The sequence below is a fragment of the Eurypyga helias genome, unplaced genomic scaffold (genome assembly GCF_000690775.1).
Source record: "Eurypyga helias isolate BGI_N326 unplaced genomic scaffold, ASM69077v1 scaffold6891, whole genome shotgun sequence".
NCBI lineage: Eukaryota > Metazoa > Chordata > Aves > Eurypygiformes > Eurypygidae > Eurypyga > Eurypyga helias.
The window spans coordinates 75,997-94,925 of record NW_010228921.1 but is presented as its reverse complement, the minus strand read 5'-3'; the positions used below and the strand labels follow the sequence as shown (position 1 = coordinate 94,925).

Genomic DNA, 18,929 nt, shown 5'->3' with positions numbered 1-18,929 from the left:
TCTGAGTTTCTATTTATGCTTTTAAACTGAACACTTAAGAAATAACTTTTTTATTGTAATGAATTCTAAAATTTGTTTTTATAAAGTTATTGTAGGATAGTTAGCCCTTTTAAAATGTGGTCTACTTGTGTTTGATAATGCAAAACCTTTAATAACATTTAAAATAATTATTTTTTAATATTTTAGATATTGTTTTAGAAGTTGCCACACCATAGCCAATCAAAGGCTTATGTAGCCTGCTGTTTCTCTGAGAACGGCTAGTACTGGATGTCTAGGAAATACTGCAAGGACCAGGATACTGTGGTGATAGTACCTGGTATATTCTCCAGGTTCCAACAATAAGGGGCTTGAGATTCAGAAAGTATTGGGTGGTATCTTTTTGGGTAGGCTTTGATGAATTGAAATCTTCCTTGAAATGGTCTAATGGCCTTTGAAATACAAACTTGTAACACCTACAGTGTTAGAACAAATTAAGTTTCATGCTGGAATTGCGCATCTTGAGAAATACCTTCTTTTTTTCAAATCTGTTCAAAGCAGAAAGTTTTACTCTATGCCCTAGTACCAGAAGTAACAGCAATTATATCCTGTTTACTTTCCTATACCATTAATGACTTTCATAGATTTGCAAGGTTAATTCCTGAGTTGACCTTTCTACTAATCTGTTTCGCTACTGTTTATTACTGAGAGTCATTCTCTGCTAATTTTTGAGATTGTGACATAAAGATAATGATTTCTGTTGTTTTTTTGTGGGTTTTTTTTTTTTTGTTTGTTTGTTTTTTTTTTTTTGTGGAGGGGTGGTGGGAGGAGGGTCCTTGGGTGTGTGGGCTGGTGAGGACTTGGTTGCTTTTTGGCCAATGCTGAGCTGATATTTTATAGAATCCCCTATTACAGCTAAAGTCCATTCCTGATGGATAATGATTCAAAGGTCTTCTATACACAACTCTACACAATGATATAAAGTGATTTTTCATCTTTCATTTTATTTCTTCATTAAACAGTGTTTTGATGTCCTTCAGTTCACTGCTGTCAGCTAGTGTGCTATAGGTGCAGACTTCATTACCTCACTTTCCACCTTGTTTTCCAAGTCACTTATGAATATCTTAAAACTATTTGGACTTTACCACAAGTCCCAACGAGGTCCCTCATCATTCTTTCCACTTAGAAATTGATCGCCTAGTCTTACGCTAATTTTCTTCTCTTTTAACAAGGTGGTGACTCATATGATTAACTTTCTTCTTCCATGCAGCTTAGTTTCTTTGAAACATTCTGAGGACCTTGTGGAATGCCATTTGGAAATCCACACTGACCAGCTGCATACAATTAGAACTTGTTCTCTCTTGCCTGGTCCTTGTTTTCCTCTTCAGGAGAACTTTAATAAATGTATGAGGCAGAATTTCTCCTTCCAGAAGTCTTGCTAGTACACTTTTATTTTGATTACATTCATCCTTATGTCTGCACCTCTATTTCATCCTATTATTATTTCTGCCAGTTTGCCTGACATGAATGTTGTTTTTTCTCTGCCCTGCAGTTGCCAGGATCCCTGCTGTAGCCCTTGCAAAGTATTTGGTTTACTCTTTTCATTTTCCATTCCTTTGCTACAAGGTGATTATAAGTGAGAAGTTACATACTGCTGTTAATAATTAAACTATTGCCTTCTTGAACTTCTTTAGAACTGTTATATAATCTGTTCCTCATGACTTGTTTATATTAATTTGTAGATTTGTTTCAGAGCCTGTTCTTCTAACACTGCTGTTTGATACAGATCAACACTTCCTCTTTATAAAGCAGCTACATGATTTGGGAGGCTTTGTTGTAAACAAAAATTGAAAAAAAGTCAGTATTTTCTTTGCAAAGTACTCTAAACAATTCTTACACACTCTGGTTGATGGTTGACCCTAAAGTCTTTAGTAAGCTATCTTTGGATAAAAGGTTTAGTATTAATTTTAATATTTTTAGCATATCAGAATTTGCAGTCTTACCTGTGTAATAATTTGATCATGATTGTGGGTATTTAAAAGCAGACTTTCTTTGCTAATTATAGTAGTCACGTTTACCTGCTGTTTTAATTAAGACCATGATATCTTTCCAGGTGGCATGGAGTCAACTTCTCTTAAAACAGCTCCTCTTCTTGAAATTAATTACAGCTGTAGTCATTTTTTTTGCTTTGTTGCTCCTAGGATATCATGTCCAGTATAATATGCAGACTGTTACAAAGCAGTCCTTCAGCAGAAATGTTCTGATCCAAGATCTGCAAACTGCTTATGATTAAGTCAAGCGTTTTTCACAGTAGCTTTGTTCTTAAGCAGTAATTTTATGATATCTGTAGCATGTGCTTATTCTCATCACAGTTCCCAGCATAGTATTTACCTAAATAGTGAGGAATATTTGAATTCTCCTATTATTTTTTTCTTTCCTCTGCCTTCACAGAATTTGTGATTTCACTTAGTGTAGTGCAGTCAGAATCAACCATTTTCTGGGTGATTGGTAGTATAAATTTAAGTATACACTTTCACACTTAAACTTCAGTCTATCAGGGTGCAATCATTCCTGTAGTTAACTAGGCTTGCTTTGCTTATAGAAATAATCCTCTTTGGGTTGGGCATGGCTTATTCTGTTTTATGTAATGTGGGTTCTTTTTCCCTTGTGCTGTTATCTGTAAAGATTGTTAAAGAAACTGCTATCTTCCTGAAGGCAGTTCTGCACTTCTGCCAAGCTAAAGCAAAAGCTATAGAAAGCTTTCTTAAAGTTCTGTGGAAAATGACATGTAGAATTCTGTTATTACTTTGAAAGAAAACTCATCTTTGACAGGTATAAACAAAGATAGCTGTTTATAACTCACCTTGTCACAGGTACGTTAGATGGAGAAGCTCTCTCAGGCTTTTCCGTGTTTTCTGTTTCATTAATAATATACAGTTTTCAAAGTTTATCTTGTGTACCATCTTACTAGTCCTAAGAAGATTTTTTTTCTGCCTCTTTCAAAAATATACAAATCAAAACCATTCTGCAAAATACCTAGAGAAATATTTTCAGCATTTTTAATAGTATGTTAGAATTTTTTTATCTGGAAGTGCGTCCTCCAGCCATATCTACCTGGCTAAGTGAGTTTGGAAGTTATTGCAAGTTGGGAAGTCTTTTCTCTAAATATGGAATGAGTTGGAACAGAGTAAAAAACCTAAATGAAATTAAGAAGTTAAGGTGAAAGAAGGATTAAACAAAAAAGAAAAAAATTGGAGAAGGTGGGTGTGGATAGCATTTGAGAGAAAACTTGGTAGATTTATGGATATAAGAATTGGTAATATAGATTATTTTGGAAACTGAGTAAACTGCATACATGTGCCTTTACAAAAGATAGAAATGTTACGTTGCAGAGAAAGAGGAAGAGAGTTGAGAAGTACTTGAGAAGATTTTGGACGTGCTGATCAGTTAAATCTTAGATTCTGTTCTAGGTATAATGATAAGCTTTTTATAGTTACTGAATAATGTTTTGCCAGGTAGAAAATGAGTTGAGGTGATTTTGCATTTTTTTAAAATGGTGCTGTGTTTTTAGATGAGAGACAGAATTTATTTTAGAGCATGTGTTGCATTTTTATAGTTTTAATAATAACACCCATCAAAATGGGTTTGATAGTTTTAAAACAGAATTAAAATATTTCTAAGAAAAAAGCTTTCTAAATTCATGCCCGATTTTCAAATGTGTGAGTATAGTACTACCACAAAGGTTCTGCTTGAAATCTCCCTCTTTTCTGTCTCTTAAATGCTCAGTTTTCCTTCTTATCTGTTTTAGGGTAAAGAGAGTAGTGTTGTCTTGCTATTTTAAGCACAAAATGAAATTTTGGATTTGATTTTAGATGTGCATTTCAAAGGCTGCTCTAAATTTAGGAGTAAGATATACAATAGATGGTTTGTTCAGAAATTAGTACGTACACTCTTCACAGTGCTTGCAATTTGCTTAATTGGTATTACTGCTCCTAGCAGGCCAGTCTACTTGCAAATAGTAGAATATATTGTTAGAATGGCAATCACTTTTCTATTACAGAGTAGGAGCCATGATAAAAATAGAGAAGAGAGTTCATAAAAGGGAAAAAAGGAATGTGAATTTGTAATTGGATAAAAGCTCTTTGTTAATCGTAAAGGAGACTAAGTTTACCACAGAATGGTTTTTGACCTATTTTGATGTGTGAAATGACACACGAATTGCTAAATATTTCTTTTATAAAAAGCAGTGTTTCTTATGGCCTTTGCAAACCCAGATTTAATTGCATACTATTTATGGGCTTCAGTCTGGAGCTCAGCATAGTGTTGTGGAAAGTTAAAAGCTTTTTTCTTTTTTTCCTTGCTAGAAAGTAGTAACATTGTCTATCATCAGTCCTGACTTTTAATGACAATACATTTAGTTTAATTGCAATGCAATATATTGTTCTATATCAGAATTATAATTTCAGATTTTTTTTATTCTTTTCACAGAATATAAACCAACAATGATGCGATATTAATGCTTTCTATGTACAGTCCCATAAGGATCTTCTCTAAGGAGTTGCAGTAAGATACACACTGAGAATACTTTTTCTCTGGTACCATGTGGTGAAGCAGATGAACTGAAATTGCCCACTTTTGTACAGGCTAAGGACTTAAAATGTTTGTTATTCTGTGAGCAGAAGCAGTTCTGGAGTGAATTGAACTTCTGAAAATGCGGCCATGGACTGGTTCCTGGCGTTGGATTATGCTCATCCTCTTTGCTTGGGGAACTTTACTCTTTTATATTGGTGGACACCTGGTACGAGACAGTGAACATCCAGATCACTCTAGTCGGGAATTATCTAAGATACTTGCTAAACTTGAACGTTTAAAGCAACAAAATGAAGACTTAAGGCGGATGGCAGAATCTCTCAGGTAGGATCTAAAAATAATTAAAACTTTTCAGAAAACAGTTATATGAAATCTCAAAAATCAAATCGGCAGTTATTTTTTTTTTTTTGTAAAATCATGTTTAACATTTAGAAGTATAGAGAAGTGTTTTAATCAGCTCTATCACTAACTGAAAATATATTGCAAAAACATTAAAAAGTAACATACATTTAGTTTTGTTCTAATATAGTTATGATTTAATAGTCATTATTTAATGGTTTCCACATGATACTGTCACTATAACAGAGTTCTGTAGGTGATTAACTCCTCACTGCCAACTTCAAATAAGTGCAATTATTATGATGCTCAAACTGATTAGAACAGCTAGTGACTTTTTTTACGCTTCTGCGTGCAGTAACTGGAGGAGCTTGTTTTTCACAGTCCTGAAAATATTAGTGCAACTTGTTGAAGACAAAGCGGACTTGCTGAAGATGAGCTGGAGTAGACTGCTGCATTATGTGAATTCTTTTAACTAAGTTGTGGGTTTTTTTCTTGCCTTGCTGCTAAACATGTAGCAGTACTTGTAAAATAGTAGCATGATCTCCCTTGTTATAATTACTTGTTACAGTATAGGTGAGTACAATTACAGTTGAAAGTGTTTTCTTTCAGCTTTTCAGACAGACAGCTTTTAACATAGACTTCTGGTATATCCTTTCCTAAGAACTTGCAAGGAAGAGTTTCTTAGGCAGGATGTGATGCCAGAGGCAGATTGGACCTGAGTATGTGGACATCACCACACACAACCTAAAAGTCCTGATGGATCATGGGGACAAGTTTAGAGGCTAAATATGTTTTAGGAAGCTAGAGAAGAGCAAGTAAAACAAAAGATTTTACAGAATGGCAGAATGATGTTTACTTTTAACACCCCTAAGTGAGCTGAATTCACTTACTGTCTCTTTCACAACCACATACTCAGTAACACCAGGACCTGTGTAGAAGTGGTCTGGCTAGGTTCAGCTGTGTTGAACATGGAGAGCAAGGAGCACAGGCAGTTGAGTCTTCATCATGTCTTTTGGGTGGTTCTTGTACTGGTAGGCTGGGTACACTTCTTTGCCTTACTGAAATTTCCTTTCATTGCACTCTGTTCCTGGTTTCTGGAAGGTACAGTAGATATGTCTGCATGCTGACAAGGCTTCTTTGCTTAGGCTTGGTGTTCTGAAAAACAAATGTCTTAATTTTGAATGCGTCAGCCCTGAAGAAGTACCTTGGCATTTGTGTGGTGCTGCACAGGTGGAGAAATGCTGCTGACCCAAATGCTCTGTACACTAAGCTAAGATAATCTTCACCTTGAGTAATATGACCATGAATGGCTGAGTTGGCTGCTGTTTTCTAAACTCAGTTTATTCGTATATTATAACAGCATTGGCAAGAAGTTTATTATGTTTTTGTCGGCAAAATGATCTAGAGTATGTTGCCATGGAGAAAGTTAAGCAAGATCCTATATTTGAATAAATACAATATCTTTAAATTCCTTTAGTATGAGACAGTAATAGTCAACCCTGGGGTTTCTTCCCTCAGATGGGGGAAATACTTGGCCTTGAATGTAAAGATTACCAACCTCCATGCTTCCAGCCCCCCATGTTTGGCAGGCTTGAATAAATGATAATGTGGTGTCTTGCACAGACATTGAAATATGACTAGTTCAAATTACACAGTGACTAGAAGATAGTAAATGTTCTTGATTTTACTGATGACAGGGTACATGGCATGTCAAGGAGGAGGCAGTGCATACAGGGCATGCATAGATACAGGATAAGCTATATTTTAGACAGTAATGATTTTTCTGAACACCTTTCTCTGTTTCCCTGAGCTGTGTATATTCCAACAAATATTACATTTTCAGTAGCCAAGTTTTAAATAACAGTTTATGCTGTTTATAATTCTACAGGATTTATAAAGTTAAAACATTAGTTCTAATATAAACATGTTAGAATAGAACATTCCAGCATTCATTCTCTACCATAGAATTGTAAAATCAGAGAATGGTTTGGGTTGGAAGGGGCCTTAAAGATCATCTAGTTCCAATCCCCCTGCCACGGGCAGGGACACCTTCCACTACACCAGGCTGCTCTAAGCCTCAGCCAGCCTGGCCTTGAACACCTCCAGGGATGGGGCATCCACAGCTTCTCTGGCCAACCTGATCCAGTGCCTCACCACTCTCTCCATGAAGAATTTCTTCTTTGTATCTAATCTAAATCCATGCTCTTTCAGTTTAAACCTGTTACCCCTTGTCCTGTCACTACAGACCCCTGTAAAAAGTCCCCCCACAGCTTTTTTCCAGCCCACTTCAGGTACTGGAAGGTGCTATAAGGTCTCTCCAGAGCCTTCTCTTCTCCAGGCTGAACAAGCCCAACTCTCTCAGCCTGTCCCCATAGCAGAGGGGCTCCAGCCCTCTGAGCATCTTCATGGCTTCCTCTGGACTCGCTCCAACTGGTCGATACCCTTCTTATGCTGGGGGCTCTTTAGCTGGATTCAGTACTACACGTGGAGTCTCATGAGAGCTGGGTAGAAGGGGAGAATCGCCTCCCTCAATCTGCTGGTCACACTTCTTCTGATGCAGCCCTGGATTCTGTTCTTCATTTAATTGCTACACGTTTCTAGAATTAGATTAGGTGATCCAAAACAGTGTTATCTGGACTGTGTTCAGCTTCTTTTGTGTGAATATGTTGCTGAAAAATATTTGTGCATCCTTTCTTCAAAGTGGTTGTATGTAACTGCAGGAGAATGCGAAACTTGCATGAGAAAGCCTGAAATGACTTTAAATGTCAATTTGAACAGCAACACATCTCCAGGTTCAGTAACTAGTGCTGACCAGAAATAACCCAGCTGGGGACTGGAAGATATTCAGGCGTAGATTTTGCTGGGTTTGATCTGACATTGCTGAAGTACTAGATTTGAGGGAAGTCATGTATCACAACATAGAGACTTTTCATTATTTTCATTGAGCAAAACACAGGATAGTGTTTTAGTAGAATCTTCACAAATACGTTTGAGAAATACCCTGATCAACTTGCATCGTTAAAGTATAAAATCATAAATGTGATACAGAATTTCAGTGCCTCATTTCTTTGTTTGCCAGATAGAACAAGTGGTCTTAAAATTAACTGTTAGCTTTAAAATAGTCCCATTTACAGTTTTATAGCAATATGGCTATTTAACATGAGGCAGTAGCCAACAGTCCATGGATTCACTATCTGTGTCTTGGAAGAGATCACTGCTGCTATGAACAGATATTAAAGAAACAAAACACCTCTTTCCTTCAGGAATTGAATTAGAATTAGACAGCAATGATTACTTGCTGCAGTTAACATCTTAAAATGAAGACATGATTTGTTTTGGGCTTTACTGATCAAAGGCAGAAAGGCTGCAACTATTATTTGAATATGATTTAAGTGCTAGAATATTTGGTTTTGTACTGAAAACTCTAATGATACTGGCTGTGAAATCTGAGTGGTTAAGACATCAGTCTTTACATCAGTGTAGCTTGTAAAGGTATACCCTCTTGCCAAGCTGGATTTTGTTACACTGAGGTAAAAACTTGGTTTTTGCTGCCCGTCTCCACCAAGGTTTTCATATTTAGAGAACTAGAGTGGTGTTTATATTCCAACAGAAAAGAAGCACACTTTTTGTGGTGAAGATACAGAATATACTATGGCGTACAAAAGGGTTAAGCTAATGCATGAATTTAAGTATATTCCCTTAATATCTCTTAATTTAAGGTTACTTTGGGAGGAGTTGAAACAAGATGAGAGTGCCTACCTGGAAAATTCTGACAATAAACAACCATCTGATTAATTATAGTGCTTAAAGTATTTTGACATAATTACTAGAACTTTTGGATGGTAAAAATCTCCAAGTTAACAGTATTTGTCTTAGTGGGGAAAAAAAAGCTTCATAAATGCTAGAAAATTACCATAATATATAGCTGTGCCATTAATAACAGCTAGTTAGGGCAGGGAGGAAGGGACAGAAAGCAGGTATGGTTACAAGAATTTAGTAGTTTAATACATGTATAAGTTGTTGTAAGAATTTCCACTTTCAAGTTAGAGAGAACTTTTATTTCATCTTCAATTACTCCAGAACCTCAGTTATATCATAAAATACATTTCCATACTATTGCGTTGGTTTGTGTAGCAGGGTTTTGTTAGTGGGGGAGGGGCCACAGGGGTGGCTCCTGTGAGAAGCTGCTAGAAGCTCCTTCAGCTCCCAGGCGGACCTGCCTCTGGCCACGGCCAAGCCAGTCAGTGCACCTGTGATTGATGTATTTAAGAGGGCAAAAAGGTAACCAAAAAAGAGAAGCAGCAGTGGAAGGGGAAGCAGTGTGAAGAGAGGAGTTGGTTGCAAGAGAGACAAGCATGGAAGATACTGAGGCCATGGAAGAACAGAGCAGAGGAGGGGGGCTGGAGCAGAGTTCCCCTGCAGCCCGTGGTGAGAGGGTAGGCTGTGCCCCTGCAGCCGTGGGGGGTCAGGGAGGAGCAGAGACCCCCCTGCAGCCCACGGGGGACCCTACACTGGAGCAGGCAGCTGCACCCGAAGAAGCCTGTGACTCTGTGCAAAGCCCATGCTGGAGCAGGCTGCTCCTGAAGGACTGCACCCCGTGGAAGGGACCCACGCTGGAGCAGTTCATGAAGAACTGCAGCTGGTGGAAAGGACTCACACTGGAGAAATTCATGGGGGACTGTTTCCTGTGGAAGGGACCCTATGCTGGAGCAGGGGAAGAGTGTGAGAAGTCCTTCTCCTGAGGAGGAAGAAGCAGCAGAGACAACGTGTGATGGACTGACCACAACCCCCATTCCCTGTCCCCATGTGCCAGTGGAGGGGAGGAAGTGTAGAAAATAGGAGCAAAGCTGAGCCTGAGAAGAAAGGAGGGGTAGGGGGAAGGTTTTTAAGATCTGTTTTGGTTTTGTGTCTCATGGTCCTCCTCTGATTTGGTTGGTAACTAATTAAATTGATTTTTCTTCCCGAAGTTGAGTCTTTCTTGCCCATGACCACAATTGATGAGTCATCCCTCACCATCTTTGTCTAGACCCCGGAGCCTGCCTTTATATTTTTCTCCTCCCCATCCCACTGCAGGGAGGAGTGAGTGAGTGGCTGCGTGGTGCTTCATTGCCGGCTGAGCCCAAACCACGACAGCAATACATTTCAGGTGCCTAGCTTTTCCCGTTATAATGGGTTCTTGTGACTTCTCCAGCTTCCTTCTCACCTGATAAAAGTGTCAGTCTCCTGGGATGGTTGAAAATAGGAGCTGGGATGTGCTTAGTTTCATTCAGCCATCCATGACTGTCAGCATTGAACGACAAGAAGTGATCTTTCCACTTTGAGATCTGAATGCTCTTTTGCTGCCAATTTATGTAGCAGCTCCTCATACCCAAAGACAACAACAAAGAAAACCAAAAACTTGCCTTATAAAACACACCTTATGTGCATGCAAAATCAGCCATTCAACAGTCGACAAATGTCTTATCTGTGATAAAGCTTTATAAAATCTTGCTTGGCCTTTTTCTGCTTTATGATACTTAAATCATATTTAATCTTGTAATTTTTCCCCTGGTTGCTTCTTTTCACACAGGATGCATGACGATAGAATTAAAGTTTTAGTACTGTAAGAGGTCTGTCTGTTTTTTGCGTTGTTGGTTGGTTGGGGTTTTTTTGGTTCCTCCCCAACATCTGTATGCTTGATTTCACAAACTACGTCATGTTTTTCTGATTTACTATTATTATGCCTACAATTACAATTATTACTGTTATCTTATTTCATTACTCATATTGGTTAAGAATAGTTCATATATTTGTAAGTATTTTTGGTGAGGTTACTTTGAGATACCTTTTTTTTTGATATATACCTTTGTAATAGTGCAGGTTGGAACAGCCACATCTTTTTGAAAGTTGCCTGAAATAAAAATATTCCTTTAGGAACTGAGTACACTTTTGTGGTGACTTCTGACTTCAAGTGGTGTCTTGATATGACCTCAGGCACCACTTTGTTGCATTTGGAAAGCTTTAGGTGAGAAGTTACTGTAGTTTTTCTTTTGGCAATATGTTGCTTTGTAAAAACCTTACTTTGTAAGAACCTATAGGGGCACAGAGGTATATTAGTGATGCAGAAGATAAATGGAATGAAAGATGTTTTGTATTGCCTGAGTTTTAGAAATGATGTGCATGAATATTGGGGTACAATGAGTTATTGTAGTGCTTACATATTTATAAACAGTATTGAGTGAGCAAATCTGGGTTGATTTTGGAAGCAGCCTAGATCTCATTAGTGCAAAATAGTAATAAAACTGAGGGGTTTTTTATAGAGTATAATTTTACTACTCTAAATCCAGTAAAATTGGAAGAGCCCTTTCAAGAATATGTATTACAAATGTCATTGGTCTCGCAGCAAAAAGAAATTTTTACAAAATTTTTGTAGTTATTTAAGGGAATATTGATAGGGAGTAATAATCAAATCAAAGTACTGCATTATGTTGTTTGTTGTTTGCCCGTAATGTAGTTTTACCTAAAAACTGTATTTACTAGTAGGATTATGATATGACTGCTAAAGGCTGTCATTGTTGCATCTAGATGATATAAGGCTTTTAAGAGTAAGAGAGCTTACATTTACGACTTTGGTAATGTCTTACTTTCTTAAATGGAAACTGGAAATGTTGTGTGTATGCCTTCATCTGTGTCCTAGAGTTACTAATGTTGCAATACATTAATGGTTCGTAGTATTCGTGTGCTTGTTTGTGCCTTAGTGGGTGTTAGTCAGATTTTTATCCTTTATTGTATATTAGTGGTATCCACTCCTAAAAGATAAGCCTGGCAGTATAGGAACCAGTAATTTCAGAGTTCTCTTCAGGGAAATAAAGCATCTTGTTAAATGTATTCATATTATGTTCATATTACTAATACATCACATTGTATATATTTACTTTCTAGAGTCTATTAAATATTACATTTTGTAGAACCTGCAATTCATTTAGTGAATATGACAACCTGTTTCTTATCTGAATAGGATCATGTCTTATAAAGTAGAACAGGAGTGGAAAAGGGCAAAATGTAATCAAACCAACCCAAACACCAGTATTTCTAGACATTATTCTCATAGCTCTGAGTGTAGCTTCAGAAAGGAGAAGTAGGATTTTAATTCTGAAAGAGCACTATAATTGCTTTAATGTAGTTGATGCTGAGGTTGGGATAGAATCCAGACTCGGGATCAATTAATCATAAGTAAATCTATCAAAGTACTTCTGTGAATAACTCTGAGCAGTTGCTGAGCCCAGTAAGCCTGTAGTAAGCACTGAAAGGGATTTGGATACAAGAGTAGCCTCAGATTGATAAAAATTCAAATATTATTTTAAAGTATTGTTTTCTATTACATGTATATAACATGTCTCAAGTTTCAAGCTGAGGCTATTACACAGACCAGTGTGTGAGAGAGGAAAATCCATGCATTGTATGGGGTGCATCTCTGCTCTTTTTATTGCTTGTTGTGCAGTTCTGAATTGAGGGGGCACATCTTCAGTGGATATACATCAGCACTGATCAGGGCTGTGCTGATGTAAACTGATAAGGGATGCTGCTTGCTCTTTTTTTGTGGGTAGCTTTTCTTTCAGTCTTCATTACTGAGGACGTTTTCTTGTAGAGGGACGTAGTGACAACTCATATTCTTTTTGTTTGTTTGCATGTGTTAGTGTTCATTAGTAATTAAACATCATTTTCTTCTTGGGGGGAAAAAACAAGTGAAAGAAGAAAAGCCAATCATAATGTGGTTTTAGTTATTTATAAGCTTTCCAGCTCCATATGAAGAACTCAAAAAGGGATAAATGAAAGAATGAGGAAAATATTTGAGTGTGAACTTCTGAAATCTTACATTTTTCATTTTGCTGGTAAATTAATGTAACCTTTTAAATACCTTGGAAATAGGAAAAGGTTAGAATGGATATTTTTTGTTTCATTTCAAAATTTTTTTACAAGTATTTTACACAGTGTGGCAGTTATTTCAGCTAAATTGAATGTCACTGCAATTAATTTTTGAGTGGTTCTTTTTGCCGTCAGAGATTCAGATTAGAGATTGCTACTTTGCCATTGCTCCTGTATGTTACCTGAAGGTGATGAGAAAATGGCCTCAGTGATACGATCTGAGCAGAATTCTTTTTTCTGTCTTTAAGTGTAGCTGGATTACTAAACAATGGACAAACCAGAAATGCACTCTCTCTGCAACATAATCTTTTTGATGTTTAAAGATATACAGTAATATTTTTATTTGATATGAGTCCATTATGGAAAAGGTCATTTATAGTTACTATGAAATGACAGGGAACATCATGCAAAAATGACACCTTGGAAGCATTGAGAAAAATTATTAAAACAAAGCCAGTATTTGGTATATTATTATGGTTACCCATCCAAGTGGATTATACTTTGGCTTATTTTGTATTCATAACTTAATTTACAATGTTAACATAGCAATAAGTGAAAAATACTCTTTTCTAGGTGCTTACTGACATGTTCTTTTATTGTTAATTAGAATCATCGTAGCTTAGATAAACTTTAAACTCACTTAGATTTTAAGGAGCAAGTCAGGTGTCAGGACTTACTTTGGTATGAAAAATTATGTATTTGTTTTTAAACAGGAATTATTATTCATAAGTATGCCTTATTCCTAGGATATTCTGCACTAGAAGTTATCTGCATAAATGATGCCATGAGTATAGATAAGGATTTTAATTCAAACACTTTTCCCTCAAATGTTGCCTTATCTCCACCTCGGTTGATGTACTTGTAGAGGGCAGGAAGCTGTGCTGGTTGCAGAGAAAAACCTTTCCCATAATTTTGAGACTGGATGAAAGTGAGGAAGACAGAAATACCGAGTCTGATGAAGTAACAGATATAGAGACAAAACTGCAAAAAGAATAAGTTATTTTAGTTTTATCCTAAAATGATGTAATTCCAAATTCCAAACAACGAGCTTAGGAGAATGCCGCCCTTCCCCCCTCCATCCTAGCTCCTTTTATCTAACAACCTAAGTATCACAACCATCACAACCATCCTTGTGTCAGGTGCTGTAATGGCTAATTTAACAGACTTTCCTTATGTTCAGAGGATGTGTGGGCTGTCCAAAGATTTCCTATGATTTTGTATCCCTTTACCTAAATGTTCTTCACAAATTCTGCCTTTAGGGAATGTGACTTATGCAAGAGAAGCCATTCTGTTTTCCTTAGTAATTTTGTAGTTAGATGTCCTGTCACAATCCAAATTGTGATACCCACTTGAAAAATCACAAGTACATTTCAACCTTGTAATTTTAAACTAGTGCAGGATCTTAAATATGCTTCAGTCTGCTTTTTAAAAATTTTTCTATTGTCTTGTACATGGCAATACACTGCCTTATCTCAGTATAGTATTGTACTGTGTATTTGTTGTAGAAACAAATTCACAAATGTATTGTCCATACAGAGAGAGTGCATTTAGGGAGTGCACATGTTTAAGATCAGAATATTTTCCTCAGTTTTGTTATGCTTGTTCCCTCAGTGCATAAAACCACAGATACATGAGAAGTTATTTATAATTCCTTTTTACTTACCGTGGTGGCTTTAAAACACAAATAAATATTTTACAATAATTTATTTTACTTTATTTGCTTTCAATGGGGAGCTTTAAGAGTGCAGAATTTTTTTCCTAAATTTCAGTCAGGCTATGTAGCGTCTTCCACCTCTCCCACCCCCCTCTGAAAAAAGGGGCTTAAATGCTATGCTTTGTGTGATACACCTTTCTGATGCTCACATAAGGTAATTATTCCCTTCAAATGTTCCAGTGAAAATGGACTTTTCATTAGTTCCTAAATTTTTATTGGTATTTAATTATCCAGATCAGAGAGACTTTAAAGTTAATGACATCTCAGTAGGATCTTTAAAATGCTGTAATTTCTGATTTAAGGTGAAGATACTTGCTCTAACCACTGTTTTCTCTATGCTTAAAGGCATCTTTTGCCTGGCAAAGGGTCTTCCTGTATGGTACCTTGAAACTCTGTGTGTGTGTGTGTGTGGAGAATATCCCTTTCTTTTGCTCATACTCCATTCTGAATGAAGAATCATCTTCATGTAGTGCAAGAATTCCATATTCTTTAGAGTTCTCAGGACTTACTACGCATCTGCTTCCTCTTTTCCTTTTCAGGGTCAGGTCTTACAGAAGTTTTATAAAAGGTGGAATAATTTTTAGTCCTTCAATGCACTGGAAGTGTAATTTCTCTAGAGATGAAAGGGGTTTTTTATTTTACCTGCACTAATTTTTAATTTGTGAGGCAAATTGAAGATAGCATCCTATTTCTATACTTTAATAATTTCTGTTTATCAAAATGTGGATTTGAGTTACAATGATGACGGAGCTTCAGTAGTAACCACAGGGCTGATTTATGGCTCATGGATTTCAGGATACATATTTTTGTAATCCTCCTGTGGTCACATAGCAGAGATTTCACAAGTGGATGTTACAGTTTCTAGTGTTGTTTTAGGTGACCAGCAGTTTGGAATGCCAGAGTGGTCATAAAATATTATCATGATGGTACATTTAAGAAGCTAGGAAACTTTTCTGAGTCCAGAAATTACAGTGAAATTGTTTTTTGCCAATATGCAGGAAGACTTAAAAGTAGAGTTTCACTGATGGAGTTCTGGTTGTCTAAGAATATATGGCCAACATTCAAGATCAGAATGTATTTCATCTGTGAACATAAAAAGTAGCCAGAACTTGAGTTTTATGAAGGCACATCCCTCAATTAGGCTTTGATGGTGTGCCAGTCAGTCCAACAGATGGCCATGGTTTTCCAGTCCCTCACAGGAAATGAGTTAGGCTGCTGGAAATAATACTTTCACAGGTAGAGCTAGGATTTGTCTTATCAATGTATGGAAGTCTCTTAAAAGCACAGTTTGACACCAGGTTGAATCTGTGTGCTGCAGCTGTGTTATGCACTGGTTTTACCCTGTGGGTTTGAGGTTTTAAAATCTTAATTTGTGTTAATATGTTTCATTTCTTTTGGCTTTGAGAAAATGCCACGAAGGCTTATCAGCAAAACAGTATGGAAAAAAAAAAATGGAAGGAGTGGTGAATTGTTAATGCAAATCAATTATCAAATAACAATTATATTTACGAATCATATAACATCTTTTTTTTCACGTCCTAGGATACCAGATGGTCCCATTGATCAGGGACCAGCTGCAGGAAAGGTACATGCTTTAGAGGAGCAACTTTTAAAGGCCAAAGAGCAGATAGAAAACTATAAGAAGCGGACGGGAGATGGTTGGTAGATAAGTTTTCTTTCTAAACCAAATTCTGCTATTCAGTATCACAAATGTATTAGTTTCTTAACAAATAATTCAGCTGTAGGTGCTGATGCCATTATGCTTTTTTCTTTTTTTTTTTTTTTTTAATAGGAGGCCTTGGAAAAGACCATGAAATATTGAGGAGGAGGATTGAAAATGGGGCTAAGGAACTTTGGTTTTTCCTCCAGAGTGAATTGAAGAAGTTAAAAAATCTAGAAGGAAGTGAACTGCAAAGACGCATTGATGAATTTCTGTCTGATTTGGGTCATCAGGAAAGGTACTTGTATTGGTTGAATCTGTATATATGTTGTAGAGATTAGAGATTGAGTTAAGTAATCTACTGATACACTGCTTAAAACCTCTTAAGATAGATTAGTGCTATATGGGCTACAATATAATATCTGAAGCATGAACCTATAATCAATACTTGTATTTCGTGGGACATAAAGTTTATGTCACTATAGCTTAGAGTATGACCCTTTAACTCAACATATTTTCAGTTTTTTTAACAGAAGACCTGGGTCCGGGATGCCAGTTGTTGCTTTTTAGTTGCATCTATATATACACGCGTATGGGCATACTTGTACACAGAACAAAAGCATTAAAAAACATTAAAAATATTTTTTAAGGTGTATGATTTTGCCTTTCATAAATACTAGTATATAAGTTACATTGATCATTGGGTTATTATGTAATCAGAATTACTTAAATAATTGGTAATACCTTATTATCACGACTAGTTGCTATTCTGAAAATTACAATGTAAAAGAATATTTCAGATAGAAGTCACCTTTAATTACTCTGTCATTATGTTTTTCAGAAAGTGCCGGATTTATATTTTCAGTTATTTATGATTTTTCTGGCCTCCCCATTGTTCAAGTACCTTTTGTATTATACTAAAACATTCTGTATGAATTTTGTTCATACTCTACAAAATTAATCCAGGAAGTGTTAAAATTAAGCAAAAACTGTCTGTAAATCTATTTGTAACTCTGTTTCCAACAGGATTGCAGTGGCAATTCATGTCTTGTTAGAAAACAGTCATAGGAAAATCGTTTAATTAACTAAATATACCACCTTAAACAAGTATCTCTTTCATTAAAAACTATCTGCATGTGTGAACAACAGTAGTAAAGCAGGAGTCTTTGAAAATAATACTGTAGTAAAAGGAAAAAATAGTAAGAATTTTGAGTTCTTTGGACATAATGTAAACATTGCTTGAAACATAGTTTAAAAATAATATGAATGCGATTATTAATGTGGGCAAATAATTTAGTCCATTAAATTTTGTAATTTAATCTTCCACAGTTCCAAAACCCAGTTTGTCACAGATTGATGGAGTTTAAAGTGAGAAGGGACTATTCAATTATCAAAAGTTATTATCTATATAAAATAGGCCATTACATTTCATCCAATTATTTCTCTGTGGAGAGCAATTATGTGTGTTTGACTGAAATAATAAGTAGTGCTTGCCCGAAGCAGAATTTTCCGAAGGACTTGAGATCTGCAGTTAAACAGTCAACAGAGATGGAGAAGGTGCCACTTCCCTGGGCAGTTTGCTTCAATAGTTACCTCCACTCAGAAATACTAATTCCTCAGATAAGTTATTTCTGTTTGGAATTCTTGGACTTCAGGTCATTGATTTTTGATGTACCTTCTAAACTATCTGTGCCAAAACTAGAGCAAGTAGTCTAATGCCAGACTTACTGATGGGCGTCAGAGGAACAAAATCATGTGTATACACATTACTGCTCTGTTAATATAGCCAGGATCACATCAGGCAGTTGCTACAGTGAAACCTTGAGGAATGCTGTGTGCTTAATGCCAGAAGTTTTTTATGTCCATGCCTCCCAGGATGAATGCTTTTCTTCTTCCTTTCCTTTCTACACCAATGACTATCGATTCTTTACACTCAATCTGCAAGTTTCTGTATTTCTGACAGCCTTGTCCTCACATCTCTCTGTAATTCAGGATGAGACGAAACCATACTAGAAATGCATGCTCCTTTGCATTGAATAATAAAAGTCTGCACTGTAAACTTCTGGAAGTTATGAGATTAATCCCACTGTGGAATTCTGAACCCACTGTGGTACTAGAATAATTTGGGGTATGATGCAAGCAATCACAGCTGCCTTTTTATTTTTCCTTTATTTAAGAATTAAACTTCCTTTATTTAAGAATTCTTTAATTAAGAATTTTCTTGTTGAATGAAAGTGTTCTTTAGAATGACAGGGTTACCAAAAGCAGAATGTCCTGGAATCTGTTGACTCTTAGTAGTAGTGCTGTTGTAGACCTTCCTGTATGGTGAGGTCCTTAAAGAAGATTGAACTAATTTAAACTAAAAACAAGGAGCCAGGAATGAGCTTTTATTAAAATCAAATGCAGACAATTTTTTTTTTACAATTTGGAAATTTAATGCAATTGCATAAGAGAGAACAGATATAAAGATGTTTTCAAAATATTCAGCCTGTGTTCTTGGTTCATTGGCTTTGGGCAATAAAATTACCCTGCATTGCAGAATTACTTTTCTTGGTTGCCTCTGATTCCGAGGATGTTTGCTATTTCACCTTTGAGATCAGGTTGTCTCCTTCTTTCCATTTAATCCCAGTCTTGCTGTGTGAGTTGCAGGAAAACTCACAGCTGCTTTTGTGCACATCCTTTGGCCTCTGAATCACGGTTGTCTTGGGTGTCCTTTTCCCTTAGGATGCACAGCAGCTCCCGAGG

At 36.4% G+C, this 18,929-nt stretch overlaps 1 protein-coding gene across 1 annotated transcript in view; it reads left to right on the top strand.

Moving 5' to 3' along the window:
- Positions 1–4,687: 4,687 nt before the first annotated feature.
- Positions 4,688–18,929, top strand: part of FUT8 (fucosyltransferase 8 (alpha (1,6) fucosyltransferase)) — a 60,659-nt gene continuing 46,417 nt past the window's right edge. Inside the window, 3 exon segments of the mRNA XM_010160206.1 lie at positions 4,688–4,890; positions 16,067–16,182; positions 16,317–16,482. Of these exon segments, the coding sequence (XP_010158508.1) occupies positions 4,688–4,890; positions 16,067–16,182; positions 16,317–16,482 (485 nt within the window).